At 27.0% G+C, this 11,578-nt stretch overlaps 1 protein-coding gene across 1 annotated transcript; it reads right to left on the bottom strand.

The window, feature by feature from the left end:
• Nucleotides 1–9,840: 9,840 nt before the first annotated feature.
• On the bottom strand, nucleotides 9,841–10,620 carry LOC131634472 (uncharacterized). Its single transcript, XM_058905144.1, has one exon. The coding sequence runs from the start codon at nucleotides 10,618–10,620 to the stop codon at nucleotides 9,841–9,843; it is 780 nt and encodes a 259-aa protein (XP_058761127.1).
• Between the last annotated feature and the right edge of the window lie 958 nt (nucleotides 10,621–11,578).

The raw sequence follows: 11,578 nt of genomic DNA, 5'->3' as shown, positions 1-11,578 counted from the left end.
AAAAAAGTTTTGTTTGAAAAAATGGTAATTTGATACATATGATAACAAAGTTAATAATTTAATAATTTAGTTGGAAAAGTGTTGTAAACCAGTAAAAGGGGTATAGTAAATTCTAATCCTACATATTTGTCATGTTTTATTTTAAATATAATTTAATTCAAATAATTTAATTCAAATTTTAAATTAATTATCAAATTTATTAGTTCAAATTGATAATTTTCAATTCAACAACATTGTACAATAAATTACAAAGTCACCCATTTAAATGCAAAGAACCATACATCCAACATTTTATTTTTATTATTATTTATTCAAATAAAATCATCGCCAAAGTAAAATGATTTCATAGTCTTACACAACATTCTATGTTTTATTCAAACGTGTCTACTTATAACAACAGCACCAATATACTCCTTCTTTCAAGGTAACACACTTGCCACCTTTTTTAAAGCCATCGTAACCACAATATTTACTACAATTTTCTTCTTTATCGCAGTACCTTATGCATCTGTATTCATCAGTTTCCCCAATTGCCAATCCTGCAGCCACAAAAGATAGAACAAAACAAATCATATTATTTTCATGTTAATAATATATTTTGTATCAAAAATGAAACTCGACAGCATTTTTTGTTAAATACCTGAAGGAAAAATCAAAGCAATGCATAGAATCAAACAAAAAAATAACCGAGGAATGTAAAAAGCCATTGGATAGAATAGAATTTTAACTTATATTTTATTTTGTATGAAAAGAATGAGTAATGAACATGTTCTTTATATACTATCGTTACATGATGTAGATTTAGGATAAACATTACGGTTTATTATTTTAATCTAATAGATAGAAATCCACATATTGACGGTTTATTATATTAATCTAATGGATAAAAATTCATACAGTGACTCATAATTCTTACTTAAAATAATTTTCTCCAATTTTTGATAATAAATAATTTATATTTTATTAAATTATAATTTCTTCTTCTCATAAAAATAAAATAGATTTTCACCCTTTTTTATGACAATAAAATAATATTTTATTTAAACAAACATGATTCTAAATATTTTAAAAAAAAAATCATGATTCAAAGTTATAAAAAAGTCTCTTCTTATTTTCAAACAAATTTTACTTTTATTTTTATTTTTATTTTTTTAAATTAAATTATATTCTACTTACTTAATGTAAATAATAAAATTATAGCATTTTAAAATACAAAACAAAATAATATTTAAAATATGTATAAAAAATACAAAAAACTAAATAATTAATAATTAGTATCTAATAATTTACTGTGAATAGAATATAATCTTATTTTAAAAATAGTGAAATTTGTTTAAAATTAAAAATAAACGTTTTTAATTAAAAATTACATTTTTTAATAAATATTAAAAATATCATATTTTAAGAAATATCAATAAAAATTAATTAATTTTATAAATATTTCTTAAAGATACATAATTTTTAATATTTTTTAGAAACAAATGTTATTTTTCATAAAATAACGATTACTGTCAATTTTAAACAAATCACAACTTTTATAATAAAATAAAAATATATTCTATTCTTATTCTTAGTAATATATTTTAAAAATATATATGATTTTTAATATTTATTAATAACGAATAACTTTAAAATAATTTTTACTATTTTTTTAAAAATAAAATAAAATTATATTTACTTAAAATCTTATATAAACTATATAAAAATAAAAAATAAAAAAATCATGTTTAATGATTAACCTGAATATATATATATATATATATATATATATATATATATATATATATATATATATATATATATATATATATATATATATATATATATATATATATATATATATATATATATATATATATATATATATATATATATATATATATATATAACAAAGAATGGAATTGATATGTTTTCTATCAATTTTAATTTTTTTTAATAAATATTCTTTTATATATTCTTTTTGATTTTTTTAATTCTCAACTACATTTTTTGTGATCATTATCAATTATTTAATTATTTTATACATATTTGGAAAATTATTTTGTATTCTATTTAAAATTGAAGCAATTTCATTATTTACTTTAAATACTTGAATATGAATTTATTTAAAGAAAAAAAGTGAATTTTTTTTTAAAATAAGAAGTTATTTTTTATTAGGAATTTTGATTATTTTTTTAAGAAATATTGAGAACTGAGTTTTATTTTATAAAATTGAAGAGTTTGTTTAATTGTTAGAAAAAGTGGGAAAAGGTTTATTTAATTTTTTGAGAAGAATAAATTATGATTTGATAGAATAAAAATAATTTATTAGAAAAAAATATGAGAAAACTATTTTAAGTAAGAATCACGAGTCATTAACTTGTCATGTTTATCCATTAAATTAAAATAATATCAAAAGTTATAAATAAATGTATTATATTTGTGTAATTTAATTCCTCCTCGATTACAGCGAAAATTTTGGATGTATTTAAACATAACCAAAAATTAAGTTATGCACTCAAGAACTAAACATATAGGCATTTGATATAATTTATTACGAGATTATGTGCTTAAAGGAGATGTTGAAGTCACTTTCATGAATACGCAAAACTAATTAACAGATATTTTCACAAAACTGTTAGACCATCTCTAATGGTAGTTTCTTCTATTGAGTTCTCCACCTGTACCATTAGTTTAATAATTAAATATTTAAAAAATTTGTCATGTCATAATAGAGTTGCAATGTAATGCAACAACTAAAATATTGTAGTACTCAATCAAATCAAGTTATGAGGTAAAGTTGTTGGACCCATATCAAATTTTTATTAAAGTTAAAATTAAATAAATTCTTTTAATATGATGTGGCTTAGTGGGTCCCATAAAGAACTCAAATGTAAGTTGCACCGTTAGAGATGCTCTTAGTCAAAGAACTATTTTTCAAATTTCGAAGAGAATTGAGAATATTGAATGAGAATGATGTTTAAATGATTACACAGAGTAGGGGTGGCAAAATGGATGAATTGGATGGACCAAATCAATCCATTAATCCATTACCAATCCACTAAACTCTCTTAATAAAAATTCAATTCAATCCATCCATTAAAGAATAAAGTTCATCCAATCCATCCATTAACATATTTCTAATGGATGGATATCCATCCATCCAAAAAATAATTAATTTTTTTTGTTTTTCCGAAAACAACTCAATTTTTCGTTTTTTCGAAAAAATCTTGAATTTTTCGTTTTTTCAAAAAATACTCGATTTTTTGTTTTTTTCGAAAAAACTCGATTTTTCGTTTTTCCGAAAAAAACTCGAATTTTTTATTTTTCCGAAAAAACTCGACTTTTCGTTTTTCTGAAAAACCTCGATCTTTTGTTTTTCCGAAAAAAACACGACTTTTTCGTTTTTTCGAAAAAAAACTCGAATTTTTTGTTTTTCAGAAAAAACTCGATTATTTCGTTTTTCCAAAAAAAACTCGACTTTTTTTGTTTTTCTAAAAAAAACTTGATTTTTTCGTTTTTCAGAAGAAGAAAAAACTTGATTTTTTCGAGAAAAAAACTCGCCTTTACGTTTTTTCGAAAAAAATTGATTTTTCGTTATTTTGAAAAAACTCGATTTTTTCGTTTTTTCGAAAAAAACTTGATGTTTCAAATTTATGAAGAAACTCGATTTTTTGTATTTTCAAATTTTATTATTTTTTTAAAAAAAAATTAATTTAAAGCATTTAATATATAAAATAAAAATAATTCATTGGATTATCAAAATGTGCTGAATGGATTGGATCTATCCAAATATATAAATGGATGGATTTAATCCATCCATTAACTTATTTTTTATGTGGTGGATGAATTTTTTGGTGGACACATTGGACAGAGTAAGCCATGCACTCAATATCATAATAAGAAGTCTCTTCATGAATTTATCAATGTACGTGTGTTATGGCTCATTTTAAAAGTTAATTTACAACTTCATGTGTGAATTAACAAATATGTGATGTTTTTCATGATTATATGGTTATTATATGATGCTTGAAATATATGATAGCTTAAGTATGTTTTTAGTATATGTTCTTTGCCTCCATACATTTGTTTTAAAAAAAAATTCAATTTTTTTCTACATGTAATCGATTATATGTTATCAGTTAGCGATTATAAGGTCAATTTTTTGTTTTATTTTAAAAAAAAATTAAAGTGGCGTGTGGTGGTAACTTGTTACATGGTCTTATTAAGGGTCATGTTAAGGGCACATGTTAAAGATACTATAATTAAAAAAAGTAGGTGCAATAAAGTTAAATTTAAAATTTCAAAACATTAAATGCACGCATTTTAAGAGAATATCTACTATCTAGCCATTAATAAAAGATACTACCATTCTACCAAAAAAAAAATTTTTTTTTTGATAAGCAGAAGGTATGTATTATAAAAGAGTACCAACAGTACTCAATAGAAATACATTCAGCAAGCAGAAAAACAATCCAAAGGTGCATGGAACCAGTTGTACCACAAGGGACATTTTACCCCCTTGTTGCCAATAGAAAACCAAGACCAAGACACCATCTTAATATTGTCTACTATATCATCTAACACAGCCGGCATACCCTTGAATAAAAGGTTATTTCTAGCCAACCAAACAGACCACAAAGTGGCTAACCAAAACAGAGAAACCTGTTTCTGTCTAACCCTCCTATCAATAGCAGTGTAGAAAAACTCGAAGTGATTAAGCCCCTGTCGACCATCCAGCCCCTTTACATCTAACCACACAGAAACGCACAGCCATATCCTCCTCGAAAAGTCAACCTTCACTCATTTAAAATTTACAAAGCAAAAAGGGTTATTTTGTCTTTTCATAATCAAGCCAATATTCTAACACTTCAAACAAATGCCCAAGTGACATGTGTATTGACCATTAGATTTTACTTTGTCTCACCTTTATTTCACATGTTCTTTCTCCAATATTTTCACTTTCATTTTAATTTTTCCCCCTCAATTTCTTTTTCCCTTTTTATTTTTCTAAACATAAATAAATTAACAAATGGAATCTTTCTTAATAGACGAAAAGGAACACGTAAAAATTCACTCAACAAAAACATAATTATTTTATGATTATTAAAAAATTATCCATAATTATTGAAAAAAATCAAATTTCTACTTTACTGACGTGCCACTATCAACAGAATACATTTTTCATTTTAGCTAATAATTGTCTAATTTATTTGAGACACAAAATTCTTATTTTCAAATATCAAAAATTTTATTTTTCTCACGGGACATTATCAGCAAAATATCTATTTTATTTTAATTACCAATTGTCTTTATTTGAGACACAAAATTCGTATTTCCAAATGTCAAATTTTCTATTTTTATTACGGGGCACTATCAACACGATACCTATTTTATTTTTATTAACAATTTTATAAAAATACACAAATGAATGACAATTCTATATATATTCATTGCTACATAAGATTATTATTTAATTTTGTTATAATTTTTACAATATCTATCTCAAAATCATATTATATAAAGTGTCATGGGACACAACCAATTAAATTATAAACAGCTAAACATACATAAATCTATCTCTAGATTTGCAGTATAATTTTACAATACTAAATAATTTTTACCCGTGCGGACGGTTGTTTCAAACTTCAAAAGAGAAGCGTTCATTGCTCGCATTTAGAAATAGGGTTCTTACAAGTCCCAAATACAGTAATATATGTCAACTTTTCCTACATTTAGTTTTGATTTTCCTACCTAATCATGCACCATATGCTGCACCAAAAGGGTCTTACCGGTATGCAACATTAATTACAAAGATTCTAGAGTTTTGTCGGGTTGATTTAGGTGGAGAATAAAAGCTTAAAATGACTCCTAAAGAACACGAGATCAATGTTGGGGCTGCCAAAGATAAGGATGAGATCTAGAAGCATAGAGAAACTGCACCTTCTACTTCCGCAACAACTCATATACCTGAAGATAGAATTTTTAATGAGAAGCTTTTTGACAAGATGTGCTTCATACAGAACCTTGTCATAATCGATTTTCGTGACCTACACCTTGAGATGGCTGACCTCAAGAGAAACCAAATCTCTTTTTTTTTTCTTTTGAATTATTATTTTTGCTTTTTAATTTATATTTATTTTTTATTGTTTTTTAATTTTATTTTATATTTTAGTCTTGATTTTTAATTGGACCAATGTAAGATAGGCTTAATTAGTGGGATTATGAATGAAACTCACACCTTTAGATTTATTTGAAGATAAATATGATAATCGACTTAACAAAATATGTTTTTGGTCCTCCTAAATATTTCAATTTTCGTTTTAGTTTCTCAAAATATTTTCTTTAAAAAATGTTATTCCTAAAAATTTTAATTTTAACTTTTAGTCCCTCTTGCAACTTAGCGACAAAATTAATGACGGTTTTAGTGACGGTTTTTTACTTAGCGACAGTTTTGCCTTGAGAGACCAAAAGTTAAAATTAAAATTTTTAGACGAACCATTCTTTGAAGGAAATATTTTAAGTGATTAAAAACAAAATTTGAAATATTTAAGAATAACAAAAACATATTTAATCCCTTTTTAAAAGTAAATTAACAATAATATTGGCAATAATCGCTCATGGAAGCATATTTCAATCTATGGCTAAGTTTGAATAGAACAAGGTGAATAAAGAATATTACATTTAGAATTTTTGGGCTCATACATGTAATAAATTAATGTGTTAGGACCATTATTTAATTAGCCAAATTAAAGTGGTCTATTTAATATAAGGTTTATGACTAAGGATGTAATTGTCATGAAAAATATTGTGTAGATACCAAAAGTCTTATTTCTATTTTTGTGATGGGTAAAATTGGAATAAGAAACCTTGAATAATCATGACCCTTCATGGAAGGGCATGAGATTCTAAACTTAAATAAACACGACTCTTCATGAAAGGACATGTAATTCTTATAAATAAGAGGTTATGGTCTCCAATTGTAGACACTAGAAAGAAAATATCATGGAATATCTATTCTCTTTATCTTTTTTTTTTTAAATAAAGTTGATATATTAAAATAAAAGGAAATACACAAAAAGGAGAGGGGGGACTAGGCCAAGACCCTCTCTTTATCTCATTGAAAGAGAAACTAAGGAATTAAGGAATCTACAATTGGAAGATCATTTATCCAAGATCATCATCTTCTCATTAAAATTTCATGAAACTTAAAGGTATGCTTCCGCTTTTTATTTCATCATGAATTGAGTATGGATTAATAAAGTATTGTTTATTAGAAAATTTTCCAACAGAAATATGTTTGTGTAAATGATAATGGAATAACTCTAACTTGTAGAACTCATTCTAGTTTCCTTTGACGCTCTATTAAGTGAAAATTTCAATATGCTTCATATTTAATTTACCATCTTCCTCATAAAAGATGGTAAAATTATGAGTTTAAGAAGAACGTCTCTGAAAAACACCACTTTACTCATTTACTTAGGATAGGATAAGGTTTTCTACATACAAGTTTATTCAAGTGATTCACCTGCATGTCAAAGTTATTCTTAGTCTATGATATGAGGTTATGATGTGAGGTTGGGATTCAAAAAATGTTGCCTGTGAGGTCTAGCCTCGGTTGTGGCTAGTTGGCACCATATTATTTTGGGGGGATTATGGAAACCTTGTTGATTCTAGAGTAACTAATTTATTACTAGAATTGGTGTGTTTGACATATTACTCTCTAGCGTATTAAACTTTATTATAAACCATAAATTTAACCAAAAAAATGATATTCTTCTTCCAAGAGTAAGTTATTAAAACTAACCTCACAAACCATTAATTTTTTTCAATCTAAGTGCAAGTATAGAATAGTACTAAAACACTCACACAATTGTTACGGTGTAGGATACAGGTATATGTTTTTAGTGTAGGATATTTGTTTGATAATTTGTGTTTGTTCAATTTACTGTTTTTAGTGTAGGATGTTTGTTTGATAATATGTGTTTGTTCAATTTACTTGTGCAATGAAGTGATGCTCCCCGTATCATAGAGTTTTTTTGGAAGCCTCCGTCTTTCGGTTGGATGAAGTGCAATTGTGACGAGGCTTTCGTTCTTGATTCTTCTTCTGCTGGCTGTGGGGGTCTTTTTCGTGACAGCGGAGGAAATTTCATTTATGCTTTTGCGGATTCTGTCCGGTGGTTGTCTTCAACTTTGGCTGAGTTCCAAGCAGCTATTATGGCGATGGAGATCGCGATTAGCAAGGGTTGGCACAAGTTATGGATTGAATCAGATTCCAAGCTCGTTATTCAAGCGATCTCAAATTCTGCTCTTGTTCAGTGGCAGCTTAGAAGAAAGTGGTTAGTTTGTACCACTTTCTTTTCCAATCATCATCTCTTTTTCTCACATTTATAGGGAAGGCAACACTTGTGCAGATTTTCTGGCTAATTTAGGATTACAGTTGACATCGCTAACCATTTTTGAGTCCATTCCGTTAGGTTTAAAGAAGGATTTTGTAAGTAATAGGCTAGGTTTTCCTTGCTATCGGTTCACATCCTGTTGATGGAAGGTTGTTTTTCCATCTTTTTTGAGGACTCTGGCCAATTTCTTTTGTATGTTATTCCACCTTTTTATTTTTATATATGAGAGTTCATTAAAAAAAATGCTTATAAATAAATTTAGTCCTATTGTTTAAAGCATCATGCCCTACAACACTTTTGCAGGTAGTGTGTGTTTGTTGTCATTGTTAGGTGTACGTGACACTTCGTGTGTTGCATCGATGTCCCCTATTTAACTACATTTGTGTTTTTTCGTACCCACACTACACATGCATTATTTTTCAGACATGCTTCCTTAAATTTTGTCAATCAAATTAGAGACACTATAAATATGAAGTCCAAATAAAACGTAAAACTTAAACTTAAAATTATATATATATATATATATATATATATATATATATATATATATATATATATATATATATATATATATATATATATATATATATATATATATATATATATATATATATATTCTTATTTGCACTCTCGTTCTTAGGGGAATAGATCCTAATAATCCATAGCTCGTGCCGAGAGGTGGTCAATTATTGTTCTCACTAGGAATCAAACTCGATATTTTTCGAATCTTTGTTTCTTAGCAGGAGTTCGTTTATCACTCGAGTCCAAGTTCTTCGTTAAATTCCATATTATTTTAAGTTTTCTAATACTCATACAAATTTCTTGAACTTTAATAGAGTTGAAAAAAATCTTCTGTTTACATTAAGTTGTTTTTTTGTTCGACTAACATTTATCTGTAATTATTTTTCGTGTTCAGCTAATAATTTTAAATACTTTTAAATGTAAATTTTGTTAAATTTTATGTCGTGTTTTTTATTTGAATATTATTAATAAGAAATATTGTATTCTCTTAAAAGATGTGAATCCTCTAATAATTTCATATTCGTTGTACTCATTTTTCAGATATTTTCTTTTTCCCTGTCAACGCGTGAACTAATTTAGCAAATGAATTTGAGAATGATGTGGTTGAATTTTAGAAGTAGACTTTGTTTTAAAAATTGTGATTCTTTTATTGTAATAAACTCTGTTTTTGTTATCGTTGCAACCTAGCTCCATAGCCTTCTCCGTCTTCCATTTAGGGCTATGGCTCTCCTGTCTCGACTCCTCTCTCCCTAACCCCCTCAATCTTCCTCCCCCAATAAAGGCTTTAATATATGTGAATTAGTGATTTATACAAGATATTATAAAATGGAGATTCACATGTTTGTTTTTTTGTGTAAGCAAAATATATTAGATGGAGAACTAAGGGTTCTCAAAACCTATTACACAAGAACGAGATAAACTCGACAAAAGAAATTACAAACTAATTGAATCTACGAAAGAAAAAACATCGGGTCTTTACAAAAATCGTAGAAGTTGCAATTGGGGTGAGTAATCTCTCCACAAAAGACCATCTCCATATCAACGTATTCCAAGTCATATTAAGAACGCTCCAAGCATCCTTCTGAAATATAATACGGTTCCTAACTAACCAAATGCTCCAAGTTATTGCCAACCAAATGCAACTAAGTCTACCCTCCTTCATCTTCATTCTTTTGTAAAAATTGTAACAAAACATGAAACTCCCTTTAGGGTCCTCATCTGTTACATCCGACATACCAATCCACTCCGCTATATCCCTCCAAACTAACTTCACGATAGAACACTTGAAAAATATGTGTTCCATTGTTTCAAGAGCATAACCACAAAAAACGCAATTAAGAGATGAATTCGGAAAAGAGATACCTCTCACTTTCAAGAGATCCTTAGTAGGTAATCTATTAACCAAAATTCTCCAACCGAAAGCTTTATTCTTGAAAGGAGCCTTCGACTTCCAAACTAGAGATAATGCTCCGTCGTGTCTACCATACGGGCCATAAGGATTGTAAAAACCTGCATAGAAAAGATAGCAAGACTTTACAGAAAATGAACTGTATTTTCCCGCATCCCACGTGACAGAATCGGTGTTGTCCGAGATTCTTAAAACAGAACCATGTAGCTCCTGGAACAGCTGCGCAGCAGTAACCGAATCGGGGTTGTGCACTGCCCCTTGCGGAATGCCGCAGTCCCCCATAACCATTGCCCTTCCTCGCATGTTTGTCATATTTGACTAACAATTTAGAATACTATATTTATAAAGTTAACGATCTAAAATAATTTTAAATGTAAATAAACATCAATTAATTTTGAAATCCTTTAACATTTGAAGACATATATAAATAGACATGACAATGAGGCAAGATAATATAGATTTTTATCTTTCTTGTACTCAACTTGTATTTAATTGAAGTACATGTACTCCACTCCGAATTTAAATAAGGATAAATAATTGAATTTAAAAATGTCTGGAACGAATTTGGGTAACTCCACCTAGTCTCCATCCCCACATAAAAACTATTTTTCTAAAAATTAAAATAATTCATTTTCCCAAACCTATAATATCTCCCGAACTCTAATAATTAGAATAAAAAATGGAAAAAAAATTGCAATCACAAATATATTAACAAAACAACTAATATTTTAAATTATCAACTAAGCGGGTTCGGGAAGCATATTATTGTCCCTATTATCCATTTAGTCCTCATCTTTTTTAAAATAGAAAAAACTCAAATTCAATCAATGCAAGTTTTTCTTAAAATATTTGAGATGTGCTCAGGCGGGCAGTGGCGAAGCCAGAACCCTGTTCCAGGAGGTAAAAAAAATTATATAATTATAATTTATTATTATTATTTTCAAGAATTAATTATATATATATATATATATGGAAAATTATAATTTTTTATAAAATAATGATTATATTAATATGTTTGAATTATAAAATTTTAATATATATATATATATATATATATATATATATATATATATATATATATATTAAAAAATCATTTATAATAAATAGATATACATGAATATCCAATTTCTTTTTCAATGCATATAGAAATCCTTAAATAAATAACCGTCACATTTGTGGCACTAGCTTAGTTTAGTGGAAATTGTTTTTCTTTCGGTCGCAATACCATGGTTCCATTCCTTATGTATTATTGAGAGTCTTGGAGTAGCAT

The sequence above is a fragment of the Vicia villosa genome, unplaced genomic scaffold (genome assembly GCF_029867415.1).
Source record: "Vicia villosa cultivar HV-30 ecotype Madison, WI unplaced genomic scaffold, Vvil1.0 ctg.001304F_1_1, whole genome shotgun sequence".
Taxonomy (NCBI): domain Eukaryota; kingdom Viridiplantae; phylum Streptophyta; class Magnoliopsida; order Fabales; family Fabaceae; genus Vicia; species Vicia villosa.
Note: the sequence above shows the minus strand (reverse complement) of the source record. Positions and strands in the feature narration are given on the sequence as shown.